Genomic DNA, 17011 nt, shown 5'->3' with positions numbered 1-17011 from the left:
AAAAGAAAATGAGATGGGAAAAGGACAGAGGAGAAACCCATTAGAGGAAAGTGAGAGGAACTGAGGGATGAGGGCCTTCCAGATGGTAAGAGACTGTTGCCTCGGAAACACAGAGAGGGCAGAACAATGGGGATTTGGAGTGGTTTTTTCGCATCCCATCATAATACGGCCATGCCATTTGGAAACTGAGTGACGAGGCTGCAGCCAAAAACTCGCAGAGGCTGACAATTTACTGCAGGCAGCAGCCCGAAAAATATATTCTGATCAACATTTTAAATGAGATGGGCTGATGCACAGTTTACCCATTATGATGGCCTGCCACACTCTATTATGTCCTGCCATTCTTTCAGAATGACAAATAATATAATATATATACACATATATATATATATAAATATATATATATTTTAACATTTCTGATAGTAAAACTAGAATGAACCTCATTAGAGTTAATTCTTCCACCAGAAACTTTAATTCACTAGATCTGCACAAAATTTCATATACTGATAAATATCAGTCCCTTAAACATGCCTGACTTTTTTACATCAAGATCCATTCTATTTTCTCAGAAAAATAAATGACAATGTACATTTTTTTTCCACATCAAACAATTTGAAAGAACAAATAAATTAAAAAAAAGAAAGAAATCCTGGATTCGCCGCCTGGTCAGGATTCACACAAAAATGTAATGGGTCATTCTTTGGAACTTGCCCCAGCCCTCCACAACAAGTTTGAAGTTGGTTGAATCATTTTTGAGTAATCATGCTGACATGAATGTCTTTATGTATTTCATGAAATTCTTCAAACTAAAGATGACGTTTAGTTATTGCAGTATCATACGTAACCACTTATAGTTAGTATAGTGGATAACTTCCTGAACATCATGAAATCAATTACTGGGACCGCTGTATCCCATTCAAATAGCTTCCATTATATAACATCTTGAGTCAATAAGGTCCCTCTTTAACAAGACATAATAGTTTCAGGCTGGTAACATTTTGCTCTGTGCACGACCGCGGGATACAAATCGCTGAGAAAAATTGCAATCCCTCAAGAGCCATTACTTGGTATATGGGTTAGTTAGTTCTAAAAATGTACAAGGAAGATGGGAGGTTTTACACATCCTGTTTGTATATGCTCAAAGATTTATATGAAAGCAGTTTGAGGGAGGAATATACAAATACAAACAGATATGTATGCAGAAAACATTTGGTTTGCACTAAGCCAGGGGCGGATACAGAGGCGCCCTGGCCCCTGTTGAAATCTGCTTGGCCCCTGAAGTGCCCCTGTCTGTCAGTAGTTTTCTTTTTTATATAAACTAATCACTTACTAAGAATACTTAAACCATATAATGTGCTTGAACAAGGAACTATTTTCAAAAAAATATTCAGTTATGTGTGGCTCTGAATCAAAGCTACAGAGCAGTAAACAAGGGCTGACTTAAATGTACAACTTACTGAATCAGTGCGTAAATGTTGGACGTATAATTGGCTCCTCTGTGTAAATTGTGGCCCCTGATTTAGAAAAATCCAAGATCTGGCACTGTGCTTAGCTTAGAACTACTGCTGCACTGACCTCTGTTACAAGCTGGAAAATATTACATTTCTGTTTCATTGAAAACATGTAAATCATTTTCAACTTTAGTAGTGAAAGTAGAATGTTAGAGCTGAAAGTAAAGACACCGGTTCACTAACTTGATCGCTACATCCTTGCTGTTTCATTTTAACGTCAAACCCCAGCCAGTTGAAGTAACACGAGCTGCTTCCTGTTTCTACAGATCCATAAATCATAGTAACAATTCACAGTGCCTTCAATTCCGTATCAAAGCATGTGACATTAGCTCAGTTTCTGCACACGCTGATCATGTTGCATGTCCTGCGTTGGGTAATGGGGGAAAAAGAACTTTGAATTCATGCACAAACTCATTTAATTATCATTTAACTGAGCGCTATAACTGAGATTTTCTGGAAAAATGGTTGCAGCAGTACAGAGACGACAGATGGTCATTAGGCTGCTGCCAGATGTTAGGATTGCACAGCTGCAACTGCTGAAATGTATGAAGCCTAGTCCATCTTATTGTTCTACAGACAGACATACATGATAACACATAATTCCTTAATGTATTTGCACATTTGATGACTGAAAAACTACTGTAAAGTACATGCAAACTAACGTCTGCTATGAAAAAAGTCAAATACATCCATTGCTATCTACTGAAGACAAGCTCCATTACCTCTGCTTTTTCTGCCACCATGTAAAATTTATGTGTGTACATTTCACAACTCCATGACTCCACATGAGCACAGTATCGCCTAACACCAGTTCAAGTCCAGGATACCCCAAAAAACCTGTAAAACATTTGCCAGCTGGGAACCTGAAAGACAAATTTCCTCCCTCACCCCCGGGGCCCAGGCATATGAAAGCACATCATACTCTTGTCATGCCGGGACCCAGTGTTTCTGCAACACATTAAAGGTTGTAACCCAACATTTCAGAGTCCATGATGAAGATCAAAGCTGCGACCAGAACTCTTTAAAGCAGCAATGGGTGAACACATTAGAAACACTAGAAGCAGGGAACAAGAGCGGGTCAAGAGAAGGAGAAAGAGAAGAAAGGAGAGGGGGAGGCAGGAGTCTGTAAGAGGCAGGGTCTTTCTTGGGATCCCCGACATGGCTAACAAACAAGCAGAGTCTTGATGAGTCCAGAAACGAGCAAAAAAACAACTGGACAATGGGGTGGTTTGTGTCCGCAGCAGTAAAGTGGTCTGGGAAACTCTCAGGCCTGGTTGGGAGGTCTTCTCAAGAGAGATGGAGGGAGAGGAAACAGAAGAGAGATGCTCATTGCACTTCCCTCCTCAGCAGAGAGAAATAATATTCAACAATGTCCTTTTCACCCTGAGTTCAGGGAAAGAGAAGAGGAGGGGCAGAATGACAGGAACAAGGAAGGGAAGCAGACAGGCAGAAAGTGGAGGGAAATAAATGAAGAAACACAACAAAAAGAGACACACAGACAGAGCGCACTACACAGTATGACATCTGCTTTCTAATTACTAGTCATCTAATTATCATTATAATGAGGAAGTGACAGCCTTCCCAGAAACCTGAACGGGAATTCTGATTGGCTCTTTAAATCCAATAAGAGTAATAACAAGGACAAATGGGAGAGGGTGTTTGACTAATCAAATTGGGTCAAGGCTGCGTTCGGAACAAGAGATAGCTGTTATTTCGGAGCAAATGTGGAATAATGTCACATGGCCAATAATGAGGTATTCGAAAACAGTCATCAACAGAAACATGGGCTGATGGGAGACCAGGGGGTCACATCAGAAACACACACGGGGGGGGGGGGTAGATTATGGATATGAGGGGGCTGGGTTATATCACGCACATTTAAACCAATTGATTATTTTCTTTAATTGACTGCCACAATGACAGAAATAACAATGATGAAGATTCAGGCCCCGGACGATGTTCCTGCTGACCTGCTGACCAAGGACCCATAAGAGACATATTTGAGGATGTAGAAGGGGGGGGGGTCTCGCCAAGTGTGCTGGATTTGTTTTTCTTTTTGAATGTTCATGAAGTTTAGGGGAAAAGCAAAACTTTAAAAAGCTTAATGTTTTACCTTTTAACTGCTTTTTTCTTCTGCTTCAGATACTGAGAAATGAAAGTCTTTGTAAACAATGATTAGGTTTAGGAAAGCGTTTTTAGTCAGCACCAGAGAGAGAAAGAGAGGGAGGGAGAGAGAGAGAGAACGAGAGAGAGATAGGAAATTGGTCCGTAATGGTGCACACATGGTAGGGGCACAACTTACTCATGTTCACCAAACACACACATATAGGCTGATAGCCATCTACCGACCCGAGGATGACTTAAACTCACATACACAGCCATAGCCACCCGCAGTAATAGTGAATATTTAGAGAGAAGTACGTTCATTCTTAAACATCGACCCAGAATTAGAGTGTGGTTAGATATAACTACAACCCTGGTTTGATGTTGTCTGAATGTCATAAACCACTTTCTGCACTCTAATAAAAAATGAAAAGTGCACAGTTTCATCTTTTACCTGTTCTTAAAGCACATGAAGGTAAATTCCAATCTTGGAAACGCACCCTCATAAATGTCTTTGGATGTTTAAATGTTGGATCACATCCTCTGAACACGTTGCAGAACCCCTGGGTCCTGACATGACAAGACTATGAAACGCTTTCTTATATCTGGGAGCCCAAGGGTGAGGCAGGAAATCTTTCTTTCAGGTTGCAAATGTTTAACAGGTTTTTTGGGGGTATCCTGAGGTTAGAAATGGTTGTCACATGGGTAGAGGTACAGTGACCCTTTCTCACCCTCAGCTGGGTTCTTTGGGGGGAGGCTGGAATGGGGGTGGAGAGGTAATTTCAAGAAAATGGCAGTGAGGGATTTGAAGTGAAAGGACATGTGGTGTCACGTCTACCCCTCTTTCCTTTTTCTATGAAAATCCACACGTCTCAGCTTGTAAGAAAAAGTACTTATCGAGAGTAAGAAAGTGAATCAGGTCTGATCAGGTACAGACCATACAATGCAGTGTTGAATGTTTAAATGGGTTTACAAGTTGGTGATAGATTAAAATCACCAGGGTAAAAAGGTTAAACAGATAGTAAGTTTTCAAGTTTATCATTAGATAACATTAGGTAAGATTACTTTAGATTCACATGTAAGAGTAGTGGCTGTAAGTTAACTGCTAAAAGTCTGTGACATTTAAAGATCCTGGAAAAGTTAGCAAGAGCAGGCTACACTTTCAGGAAATGCTACCAATAAATCCCACCCCCTCCCATTGGCCCTCTTGTCAAAGCCACACCCCCAAAAACCTGAACGTGCACTGCCTGATGACTGCTAGAAGTGGACTTTTCTGTGACTCGCTGGCTCTCTCCAGCGAGAGCCCGGGCACGCTGCGAGCAGGGAGGCAGGTCGGTGAGTGACAGACAGGTACGCCAGCCAATCATATCATTTGGTCCGAATGAAATGAATGGTCGTGTTTATTACAGTCCAGCCAGGATCACATTCAACCATGGCTATCAGGGTGTGAATAAATAAGATGTTTGAATAACAACATACCAACCCTACCCACAATAAATAATGCTTAATTAATTTAAAGCCGGTGTAACTTTTCTTATAAATGTGATTTCTAAAACATAATCACACTGACTGATAATGTGAAAGAGTAACAGAATATTTAATAAATCCCCAACCGACCCTTCTTTGGTTCATGAAGGGACATTAGCTGACAGTATTTTAGGTCAAGTGTTTCCGCTTTAGGCTGCTGTTGGGTCATGTTTTAATTTTAGACCCTCTACATCACGTCACACACGCATGCACACACACAGGTTTGCACTCATTGACATACCTAGAGCTCCATTTAACTGACTTTGAGTCAAACATACAGTACCCGAAAACACAGCCCTACAGGTATTTCTGGACCCACTTGGAAATTATATCAACATAAATTCACAAATACAAACATGGACACAAGCACAGTGCCTCCAACCCACACCCACACACACACATAGGTATACTTTAAATACACACAGCCCAAGAGCTACTATATGTTTAAGGTCAACAGCCTGGATGCGGTTTCCAAACATGATCTTTTTCTCTGACTCTCAGGCGCTGAAATATCTCTTGAGTGAAGTGACAGCAGGTGAAAGAGTGTAGACAGAGATGCACAGGCAGGGAGGAAGCTAAAAAAAGACTGCCGAAGAAGAGATATGAGTCTGCTTTACACATAAAATCACTGAAAAGCTAAAACATTTCTGGGATATTCTATGAATTTAGTGGCAGCTCTTTGGTTTTCAGATTGGTGACTGACTCACCTGAAATATGACAGGCTGTTAGATACCAAAGTGCATCCAGGTCTACAAAATAATTCAGCTGATTGAAAGCAACAGCATCATTTTTTGTTTTCACCTATATCTTCAGTGCATGTGTATGGATGTCAAATGTAAGAAAGATATATTGTTGCTGACATGACTCTTTGGAATCACACTTCATTCATGTAGAAACATGTGTCAGAGCTGTTACAGGTCCTAAGTGGGCAGATTGTCAGAGTGACTTTTAGAGAAAAATGACGAGGGGGCACTTTTCAAACACGAGGCCTGCATGTAAAATTGGTACAGCATTTATGGACTACAGTGCATGTCTGAAAGTGGAAACAGAGACAGGGTGTACTGTATGTGTGTGTATGTGTGTGTGTATGCGAGTGTGTGTCAAATTTCCCAAGGCTTTTCAGATACCACAGCCAGACCTCAAAACTATCATCACTGTTCTCGCTCCCATCTGCCAAAGTCATCACCCACACACAGGAATACTCTCTCTCTCTCTCTCCCTCCCTCCCTCCCTCCCTTTCTCTCTCTCTCTCTATCTCACACACACACACACACATACACACATACACAGAGTGAGCGAGAGAGAGAGAGAAACAGAGAGACGAAAGAGGTGTGAAATAGCCATCTCTCACCATTTTAACAGGGGTGGGAACCTGGCTATAAACTTTCCAACCTTCAAATCCTCTGTCTGTCATTCCACTTATTACTGACTTCCTCTCTCGCTCTCTCTCTCTTTCACACTCACACAAACAAACATTTGTTTGATGGTGACTTGTTAGGCTGCCGAGGTGTTGGCAGTTAGAGGCAAAACAACACGATGTGAGAAGAGGCTCGTAACTTTTACCTTAACTTGAACAAGTTTCATTTTTAGATTTAAAAATAATTTTACACTGATAATGGACATGTTGAAGTGTAAAAGTTTTTTGAAAAATGACAAGTGACAAAAGTGAAAAGAGAGGAGAGTACAAGAAACATTTTAATACAGACTCAAATATAAAATCAAGATAATGAATTAGAGTTTCAGGTTAAGTGGCAATTTTTCTGATAAAACATTAGATGACACTTAGTTGTAAAAATGGAAACTAGGCAAAATGCAAAATTTCTGGGAGAGTGAGATGGTTGAAATTGTTATTTTGTCGGAAATCAAGAAAAAAACATTTCCACTGAATCAAAAAAATAAAACACTCTAAAGAAAGTTGAAACATTTTCTCAAATCATTATAAAACTGTGGTGGACCGCCACTAATTAATGGGAAACACTGGTGGGAAAACAGATCCAGGAGTCAGGGCTCAGTTTTCAACCCCTGTATGAGTGTGTATTCCCAAGGGTGGGTAAGGTGAGTTCCTGGCTGAGACGGAGGCCTCAAGAGATATGAAGAAAAGGAACCAGACTATTTAATTAGAGGAGAGGAGAGAAGAAGCAGTACCTTGGTAAGGAGGCATATTGACGCTCCACCTCTTCATAACGTGGTGCCAACCGAGGATCTGCCCCTCTGCCTGGCATCTGGTGAAGAGAAACAACTGGTTAGTATATGTATTTAATTACATCGGCCAAGGTTATGTTTTCAGTCCTGTCCATTTGTTGGCTGGTTGGTTTGTTTGTTTGTCAGCAGGATTACACAAAATCTACTGAACAGATTTCTACCAAACTTAGTGGAGGGATGGGACTTGGGCCAAGAATCCATACAATTTTGGCATGGATCCAGACAAAGCGGCTAATCCATAAATGTTTTAACACTTTCTAAACCATTGCATGATCAGGCTTTTAGTTTAACAATTTCACCATGAAAGCAGAAAGCAAGGATGTTGTGACGGTTTGATTTATGACAGTATCCAATTAGGTGCAGATCCAAATAAAAATCTGGATCTGGTGGGTTTAAATGTGGTTTCATTAGGGAACTGTTGGGCCTTAGCGAAGGTATGAGCTCATTCTGGTTTTAAAAATGATATAAATCACCTGCGGCAAGTTCAATGAAACTGTTGGTAGTTAGAGTGTGTTTGTGATACAGGGGTAATTTAGGATTGACTAAGGCAAGTTAGGGATTTAGAGTCAGAGTTTCAGTCTTCTGAGGTTTTTTTTTGGGGGGGTGTAGGGGGGTTACTTCATTACAGGATGCAGTCTTCTTGCTCACACACACACACACACACACACACACACACACACACACACACACAAGCATACAGAGTCACATGTCATCTCCATTTTGAGGAAAAGAAAAGATTAAGTCGAGCTGCTGACAGTTGAATGTTTCTTACTCTGTCTCTCCATCGTCCTCACATCTAGTTTTCTCTTCCTTTCCTTCTCTCCATTCCCCTCTCTCTCTCTCTCTCTCTCACACACACACACACACACACACAGTCTCTCTCTCTCTGTCAGAGATTATCCCGGTCTATTCATTGGGGAGATTCCAGCTGCCGCGGCGCTCCTTAAAGGAGCCGACTAAACCCCCAACGACAACCTCAACAAGCTCCATTAACACACACAAATCCAAAGACACACACATGCAGACACGCACACATGCCAATTTTTTGGTAACTTAATATTGTAAACGAGACTCATTTCAATAGAATAAGCAGTGACAGAGAGTGGAAATGACTGACTGTCGTAACTCTGCACGAACGCTCAACTCGGCTGATAAATATAATACGACTAATGTGCAGAATTACAGAGTCCCTTCAGGGTCTATATGTGATGAAGAGTCTCTGAAAAAATCCCATCAAATGTAATCCATTACACCTCTGCTGCTGTAAAATGAGGCTGTTTTTGTGCATAGCACATACATAACATACTATTTCTTTCTACCATGTTGTCCATGTTTCCACTCATGGAAAAGGAGGGAGATTAAATCCAAAGGAACATAATGGACAGAGGGTGAAGTGCATGTGTGTGTCGCAAGCTATGAAGACAAAAGGTTGAAGGTTTCGTAGAAAACCTGGTCCTTCTTCTCTACTTGACACAAGGTAAGGCGGTACATGTGAAAGGTGCTGAGAATTAAATATTACAGACTTTCTTCTCTCTCCATCTCTACTCTTTTGTCTGCATTCAAGGGAATGATGCCAGGAGGCACATGAAAAAAAGTTTGCTGGTCCTGCTTTCTTTTGAACACCTGTCGTTACAGCTTCAATATCTCAGGGAGAGAGGCCGCAGTATAATAAGAGGGAACAGAGTGGCTGAGTGAAAGAATGAGAAGAAGATGGGGAAAAATAAAGGATAGTGTGAATGAGAAGCAAATGAGTTCACGAGAGCAGGTGAGGGAGAAATAGAAAGATATGAGGGCTTTTAAGCGGTGGCAGGAGGAGAGAGGAGAGGTGAATTAATTAGAAAACAAGGGAGCGCATGGGGTGAAGATGGACGACAGAGCAGTGAGGTGAAAGGGAAATTAGAGACACGATTTAAACAAGATGTGAAAAGAGAGAGGTGAGATGTGACGGGGAAGGACTGCAACATCTGGTGGTGACTGAGAGATGACTCAGGGAGTGAGGAAAAAGCAGAGTAATGAAGAAAGGAAATAAAAGAGAGAGGGAGGGAAGTGTTGAAGAGAGAGGGGTTAAATAGATTTCATAGAACTGTCCCTCAGGGATAAAGCAGGTATTAGTCCACATTTTGCCTGTCGTCAAGGAATCCCATCAAAAGAGAGGAACAATGAACTTTATCCAAAGATGGACGATGCATCTCCACCTCCTCCCACTCTCCAGAAAAGAAGCTAAAAGATCTCACACACAAATGCTGCCATCTTGCACCTTTGGAGCCTGGAGTCTGTGCCGTGGTATCGAGGTCCCGACAATACACGCTCTCGACCAAACAAATAGGCATCAAATAACTAATCAAAACCAAACATTTTGGAAATATGAATACTTGGACAAATGTCAGTGTCATAAGAACTACCTAAAAAGATAGAAACCCAATCTTTATTCAGCATTTGCTTTAACTTTAAGGTCAATGTCCCACCTGCTAACAGGGAGGAGGCAGGTTTTATGCTGCAGCCAGACTTGGACTCACATTAGGGGAGCTGTCATCCATCATTATATACGGCCTATGATTGGAATGCTTTATTCTGACCCCCCACCCTGATTGTGGCTCTTAGGCGGAGCCCACTGGTTCCAAACTATATTTTATAACGAGGTCATCACAAATGTTACTCAATTGAGAGTAAACGCTGCATTTAGCTGTTGATAAATACAAATTTCTGTATTTATCATGGTTGAATGTGGCATTTTATTAAACATCAGAGCCGTGACCATGGTAATGAGACATATCCAGCTATGATGAGAGCTCTAATATCTGTTAGCTGGATCATTCTACTATAGGTCTTCAGTCTTTTCATAGGATTTGGTGTCATAAAGTCAAAATAAAAACAGCATTTCTCGCATTATCCCTTAAAATGCAGTAGATCCTGAAGGCAGGCAGTCAGTGAATATGTGGTATGAAGCTCTTCTGCTCAAGTGTGTGAGGCTGTTTGTTGCCACACTCATGATCAAGAGCAGATTACTGTGTGACGCCTCATGCTGAGCAAACACAAACAGATGAACGTCTAATGAATGTGCATGCGTGCATATGAAGTGAGGGAGTGTATGGAAGCATGACAAATAACTAAAGAGAATAACGTGTGTGTGTATGTGTACTTTGTGTCAAAGCTTTTGTACATTTCTGTTTAAAGGTGCAGCAACATTAGATTGAGAATAGATGCAGTAAAATAAAACAAATAAATATATAATGGTGTTTGATGCACAAGAAACCATGAGACACGTTTCAGTGAATCCAGTTTGTGTTTACATTTTTGCACTGAGAAAAACTTTTTTTAGGCCAAGGTAACAAAATACATGACAATAATGAAAAATGTGACAATCCCAAAAAGCAAGATCCCCCAGGTTGTTTTTGTGCTCAATGTCTTGCCAGCTACAATACAGCTGCATGGCATTAGTCTGTAGCTGTGTGTTCACACACACACACACACACACACACACACACACACACACACTCACTCACTCACTCACTCACTCACTCACTCACTCACTCACTCACTCACTCACACACACACAGAGGGGAGTCAGAGGGAGATGTTGGATGTTAGTTTACTCTCAGCCTTCGTAAATGTGACAGGAGTACAGTGCAGGACAGCTGAGCTTGTGGGGGACACACTGTACACACCTTCTCTTTTTCCTCTAATGCACACACACACACACACACACACACACACACACACACACACACACACACACACACACACACACACACACACACACACACACACACACACACACAGGCACATCGAGCTACATGCAAACTTGTATCAACAAGTGAACACAATCCATTTTCCCGACACATAAACAAAAAGGAAAACTTTATCTTTGAACTGCAGCTACTGTTCACATATAAGACCTCTCTCATGCAAGCAGCCAAATACACAACCTACTCTCTCTCCAGGTGCATATGCACACACACACACACACACACACACACACACACACACACACACACACACACACACACACACACTTAAAACACACTCTCTCTCTCTCACAGAGGACTGAGCGTAGCACACTGGTTGGGGTAATGGTCTAGTGAAAAACCATTTCACGGCATAGCGAGCAGCGGAGAGGCAAGGAGGAGAGCGCGCAAATCAAGCAGAAGAGACTGATACTGACACACACACACACGCACACACTGTCACAAATTAATGCACACACACAGACTTGCACAGAAACACACACTGTAAGAGGGGCTCATCTCTCTCCTTTCACCAGACCCTTCAATTTACCCATAAAACACACCACACTCAGTCTTTCTCTCTCCTCACGTTTTTTTTTCTGTCTTGCTCTATCTCTCTCACGAGCGCACACACACACACACTCAAACTCAAACGTACCATCCTTTTCACTCTAGCTGTTTCAAGGATTTCAAAGGGATTTAGATCGACATGAAGTATTTGGTGGCTGCATACCGCCTCAATCAGACCACTTAGCCCAAATGTGAAGTCTCTTTTTTTCCTCCTCTCTCTTCAACACGTTTTGTCCTCTCCTTCACCCCTTCATCATCCCCCTCTCCGTTTCTCACATCTCTCTTTCATCCTCTCTTCCTCGATGCATCTCGCCCTGTACGCACCTCATCTTTTCCCTTCATCAACCAGCTCTTGATAAATAAAATAAAGCATTCCTCTGAGTAATGTCAAATCGTTTTCTTTCAATGTGATATTGTCTTACCCCATCTTCCACCTCCTGTTCCCTCCATCTATCACTGATTTTACAACTCTCTTTTAATCATGTTCTCTTCCATTCTGCTCCATCCCTCTTTCCCAGTTGTCTTGCAATACTCCCTTCCTAAAATCAATCACGACCAAAAAGGAACAGTGTAATCTCTATCTCTCCTGTTCACTTTTGAGGTGGAGGGCTCCCTCTTCTACAACTGCTTCCCCTTCCTCTTTCCATATGTTTCTTTTACTCTCAGTCCATGTCTTTATTTGCTTCCAGTGTCCTTTCTCCTCCTGTACATCGATAAAAAATGATTTTGCTCCCTTTTCCGTTCTCCCTCCATGGTGCCCCCCCACCCAGGCTCCCACCCCAGCAGAAATCGATGAATAAGGGAAGGCTGGTTCTAATCCGTATTAGACATATCGCTCTGCTCAGCCAGCACTTTGAGCTGACTCAATTAAAACACAGTTCTGAATAGGCTGCGATCCCTTTGTGTGTGTGTGTGTGCGTGTGTGTGTATTGAACTGCGGTGCGTATATACCCAATGTATGTTTGTGTGTATTCAGTTGCACATGAGTGTATTTGGATGAGGGCCAACTGATGAAGTCTGTGACTGTAAATCGCAAAATAATGATGATGTGCATGTTAAGATGACTTTGCTGTCTGTGGTGAATTCACACATTATAATTATGGCTTGAAATACTTTATCGCTAAACTTCCTGCTTTCAGAAAAAATCCACATGCGGTTTGTAATAAAGAATCAGGGACATATCACAGACTGTAAATAATATGAATGCTAGTGTAGCTATCAGGGGATGGAGCTACGATAGCAAAGTCCCGTTGATACACACACTCGAACAATCACGAGTCAACCTTTGACCAGGACTGTCATCTTTACATTTTGTATATGATTTATATTTAAAGTTAGCCATATTATAAAATTAACTGTCTTGCTACCCAACTTGTACCTGTACGCTAAATCGAAAATGGTCTGTTGGAGCAAGGTAATCAACACTCTGTACTGTGTTATTTTTTAAAAGGAGAGCTTGTGTCTCTGCAATTTACAGTCACTGTTGCAGTCACACAGTTGTGTAACAATGTTAATCAGCCTACATTTGATCTAAATGCTTTTATACGTTTCTCAAAAAGTTCTCTAGAGTAACCCAAATAAAACAAAGTTACACTATAGCTACAATTATATCTGACATAATTATATTCTCCTATTATTAAAGTGCAAAATTATTTATCAAAATATCTTTAATATCACTTATAAATATACATTTATTTCCTTGAAATACTTTCAATACTGTTTTGTAGCTCTCATCAGGGCACAGTTTTTACAGCATAAAAACCAGTACAAAATGTTTTTATAGCCACCAGCGTTATAATTGTTTTTATTATTTCATTGTTAAAACTTTTACTCAGATTCGACACAGGTTTGTTTTTTAGAGAATTACAACAGCTGGCTGTGTGCTAGTAGGATTTTGTCACCAGTTCATATTGAAGGCCATTCTTTGTGATTATTACACCCAAGGCATGCTCTTAGTACTGAACACACACACACACACACACACACACACACACACACACACACACACACACACACACACACACACACACACACAAACAGTACGAAAAGGAGGTCCATGCATAAACAAACACATACCTAATCTTGCACACCCACATCAGATGTGTGTTTATTGGGATTAATGCACCTTGTTACCCAAAATGATATTATTAATATGTTACCTTAATCTCATGTGTGGGAGAAAAGCCATAACACCTGTCTCCTGTGTTTGAAGCTTGACACACATTAAGAAAAATCCAGTAATTTGGTAGCAGACGTTGATTTGTATTTTCTTTTTCGAATTTTCTTTTCAAAACGTATTAAATTTAGTTTACACCAGTAATAACCTCTGGCCACAGGCAATGAGTTGTGACTGTCACTCAAGTAATAAAAAACAAGACAACATGTCTCTTCTACCCATCCATGCACACTTCCCTCCATTCATTCACCCCTGCCCTCCGACTCAACACCCTATATTTATTCTTCTCTCTATAACTCTCCATCTGTTCACTGTATACCATCCTTCCATCCATTCATTTATTCTGGAGAAGCCAGTAATTGCAGCTGCTGGTGAAAAGCCATCCATTTTCTCCAGCTAATTACTACAGCCTCTTGACAAAGTAGCACTAAAGTAGAGCGAGTCGACAAGCACAGCCACAAGAACATGCTAATTCACATACGAGTTCACCTCTGCACACACACACGAACTATTCTGACTTTCCATAGCTCATCATTATTCTAATGACAGTGTGTTAACCTCACTAACTCTCTGGGCTAAAGTGAACGACAGTATGACTTGTCCGCCGCTCCATTCTGATTTACATATGCATCATCATTAGCATCATAGGCTGATGACTTCTAGATTTCTGTTTTGTGAAAGGGATATTTTGGGAAAATCTACACATTTGCCAATACACTGATGCCACTAACTCTCATCCCCTCATTAGAAAATTCACATGCCAGCACTTTAAGTGCAGCAATTAATAAGGTATGTCTTCATTATTTAATTAATATGGAAACCAAAATGCAATAACATTCCTGTCCTCTTCAGAATAAAGATGCAGTTGATTTCACAGTTCTCATTCTCCCTCCCTAAACACACCATTTCCCCAACATCAACAAACTCATACTGCAGTGCCTTTCCATTCCACTTGGACTTTGGACATATTACCGACTCCTAAATGCCACCCAATGACACTGAATAGAATTCGGGCCAATTCAGTTTTCAGTTCTTCTTCCTCTAGCCTGTAGGGGGATTTTGTTGCCTTTGGAAAAACAAACAAGCCTTTCCCCTCTGTCTCCAGTCTTTGAGCTAAGCAAAGCTAACTGTCCAGGTTGTATTTTCATACTAACCATACACATGCTATACATTTTCTCATCTGTTAGTCAGCTGGCAGGAATAAAGGGGCCTTTCCTGAAATATGACAGTATTCTTTTAAAGCAAATATAAAACCAAACATACAGCATATCCATATACTGAATTGGTAAGCTAGATCAGAATTAATGAGAAAAGACCAAAGATTAAAAAAACAAACTTCACACATTTTGTATGTGAGCTTTGAAATAAAATCCATCGGACTGTTATTCAACTGCTTGTAGCATTGTGATTCATCTTTGAGTGAACAAAAATATGTTTAAGTGGGTGGTGCAGTGTGTGTGTGTGTGTGTGTGGACGAACTTAAAAAACACTGTATAAGCTGTGGGCTTGACAGTGAAGTTTCACAACCATAAATCTCAGCACCTGCACCAGCCCCAGCAAAGTAATCGCTGAGTCATTGCTATTGATCAACCGCCCCACAAGACCTCTGCACACATAAACCATTTTGGTCATTTTGTGCGGCTGGATTGTAAAATCTCACTCGGCCCTGCTGAGACACAGAGTGAGAGTGATGGACAACAGAAAAAGCAGAGGAAGATAGTGAAGGAATAAAATAATCATGAGGAAATTTGCTTGTTTATTTACAGCACCAAAGAAGCACCGAAGAGCTTTATTCACAAACCCTCGTCCTACTGAAATGTCAGCAAAGCACTAGAATAAAGGGCTAAGAATTAAGACTGGAGCACAGTTAAATGTCACAGCGCTGTTGAGCCTCTGGTACAATTAAGACCACAGAAGGTCAATTTTCCCCAAAGCACGCAGCTTAGAGACTCTCCCATGAATACAGCGATTAATACTACTTAATGCAGAGCATATCCTGTTTATTTAGTGTAGGTCTGTGAGGGGAGTGGAAGAGACTGCATATTAAGTTAGGGTGTGTGTGTTTGTATGCAGATCAGTACGTAGACCTATCAATCAAATTAATTCCTTTTTTTAAAAATGGCATTTAAAAGTTATCAAGCAAGGAACACAAGACACATACGCACACATGCTGACACACACATGCACACAGATTTGTATCTTAAAACTTGAAGGAATGTGGAAGACGAAGCAAGATGTTTACAGACAGGACGCTTTACTTTCAGCTTGTTTGTGAGTCAGTACGCTTGTGTAAAACATATTGTGGTGGATGTGAGCTGTATAAATATAACTTTTCTACATGTTTAATTCTTGCTGAACAGGTATTGTGATAAAAGACCCTTATTATTTTCTTTTACTTGCATTGGTTTTCTTTGTGTTTACTGTGTAGAAACTCAAGTAAAATGTTCTGTCCTCACTGGTCTACACCTCCTCGCTGTCTGTGCTGTCTGTGTTTGTCAGGGAGGAGAGGCTGCAGCCTGACAATAAAGTTTTCACTGTTCAATTTCTCAGGTGCTGTGCTGTCTCATAATGATATTAAAACTTTGTGTAAATGTCAAGTGCATGTTAATTCATTTTTTCCCCTAATTCCTTGCATTTTGCTTTTTCGTCGTTGTTTGTGACATATTCATTATGTCCACCAAGGAGGTAATATTATTGTTTTGTTTATTTGTTAGCAGGATTACGCAAAAAACCACTGGACAGAAACCCAGAAACTAGGTGTAAGGATGCAGCATGGGTCAGGGGTGGATGTAGGAATTTTGTTTGAATTTCTCTGTGCATAGAAGGGGTGCACATGCACAAGCACCAAATTTCCCACAACTTTATGGATGATAAAGCATGGAGCATGTAAAGGGTTAGAATTCTGGTTGGTTCATAATGAAACTGTGGTGGGACAAATTAGATTAAGGTTGGTCGCCACAGCCTAGATAATTAACTGCTTGACATGGTGAGAGGGCATTAGCCTTGTTAGAGATATGCACTCTCAGAGCGCCCTTCTAGTTTCATATCATACTGAGTCAACAATACCATCAGCACGATGTAATACCATTATTAACAAATTACCTTGACCTTTAGTTTGTGAATTTATGTCCAAATCACACATCTACTCACACAGTTATGTGGGTGGCTTGCTTTGTTTTGAGGCAATAAATAACAGA

At 40.7% G+C, this 17011-nt stretch overlaps 1 protein-coding gene across 5 annotated transcripts in view; it reads right to left on the bottom strand.

Annotated features, from left to right (window-relative positions):
- Positions 1-17011, bottom strand: part of pard3bb (par-3 family cell polarity regulator beta b) — a 196802-nt gene that overhangs the window by 9287 nt on the left and 170504 nt on the right. For all 5 annotated transcript variants that reach the window (XM_020090080.2, XM_020090077.2, XM_020090078.2 and 2 more), the window contains one exon: positions 7287-7363. In XM_020090080.2, the coding sequence (XP_019945639.2) occupies positions 7287-7363 (77 nt within the window). The remainder of the gene's footprint in view (positions 1-7286; positions 7364-17011) is intronic.

Source organism: Paralichthys olivaceus, chromosome 10, assembly GCF_024713975.1.
Source record: "Paralichthys olivaceus isolate ysfri-2021 chromosome 10, ASM2471397v2, whole genome shotgun sequence".
Taxonomy (NCBI): Eukaryota; Metazoa; Chordata; class Actinopteri; order Pleuronectiformes; family Paralichthyidae; genus Paralichthys; species Paralichthys olivaceus.
This window is presented reverse-complemented; position numbering and strand designations above follow the sequence as displayed.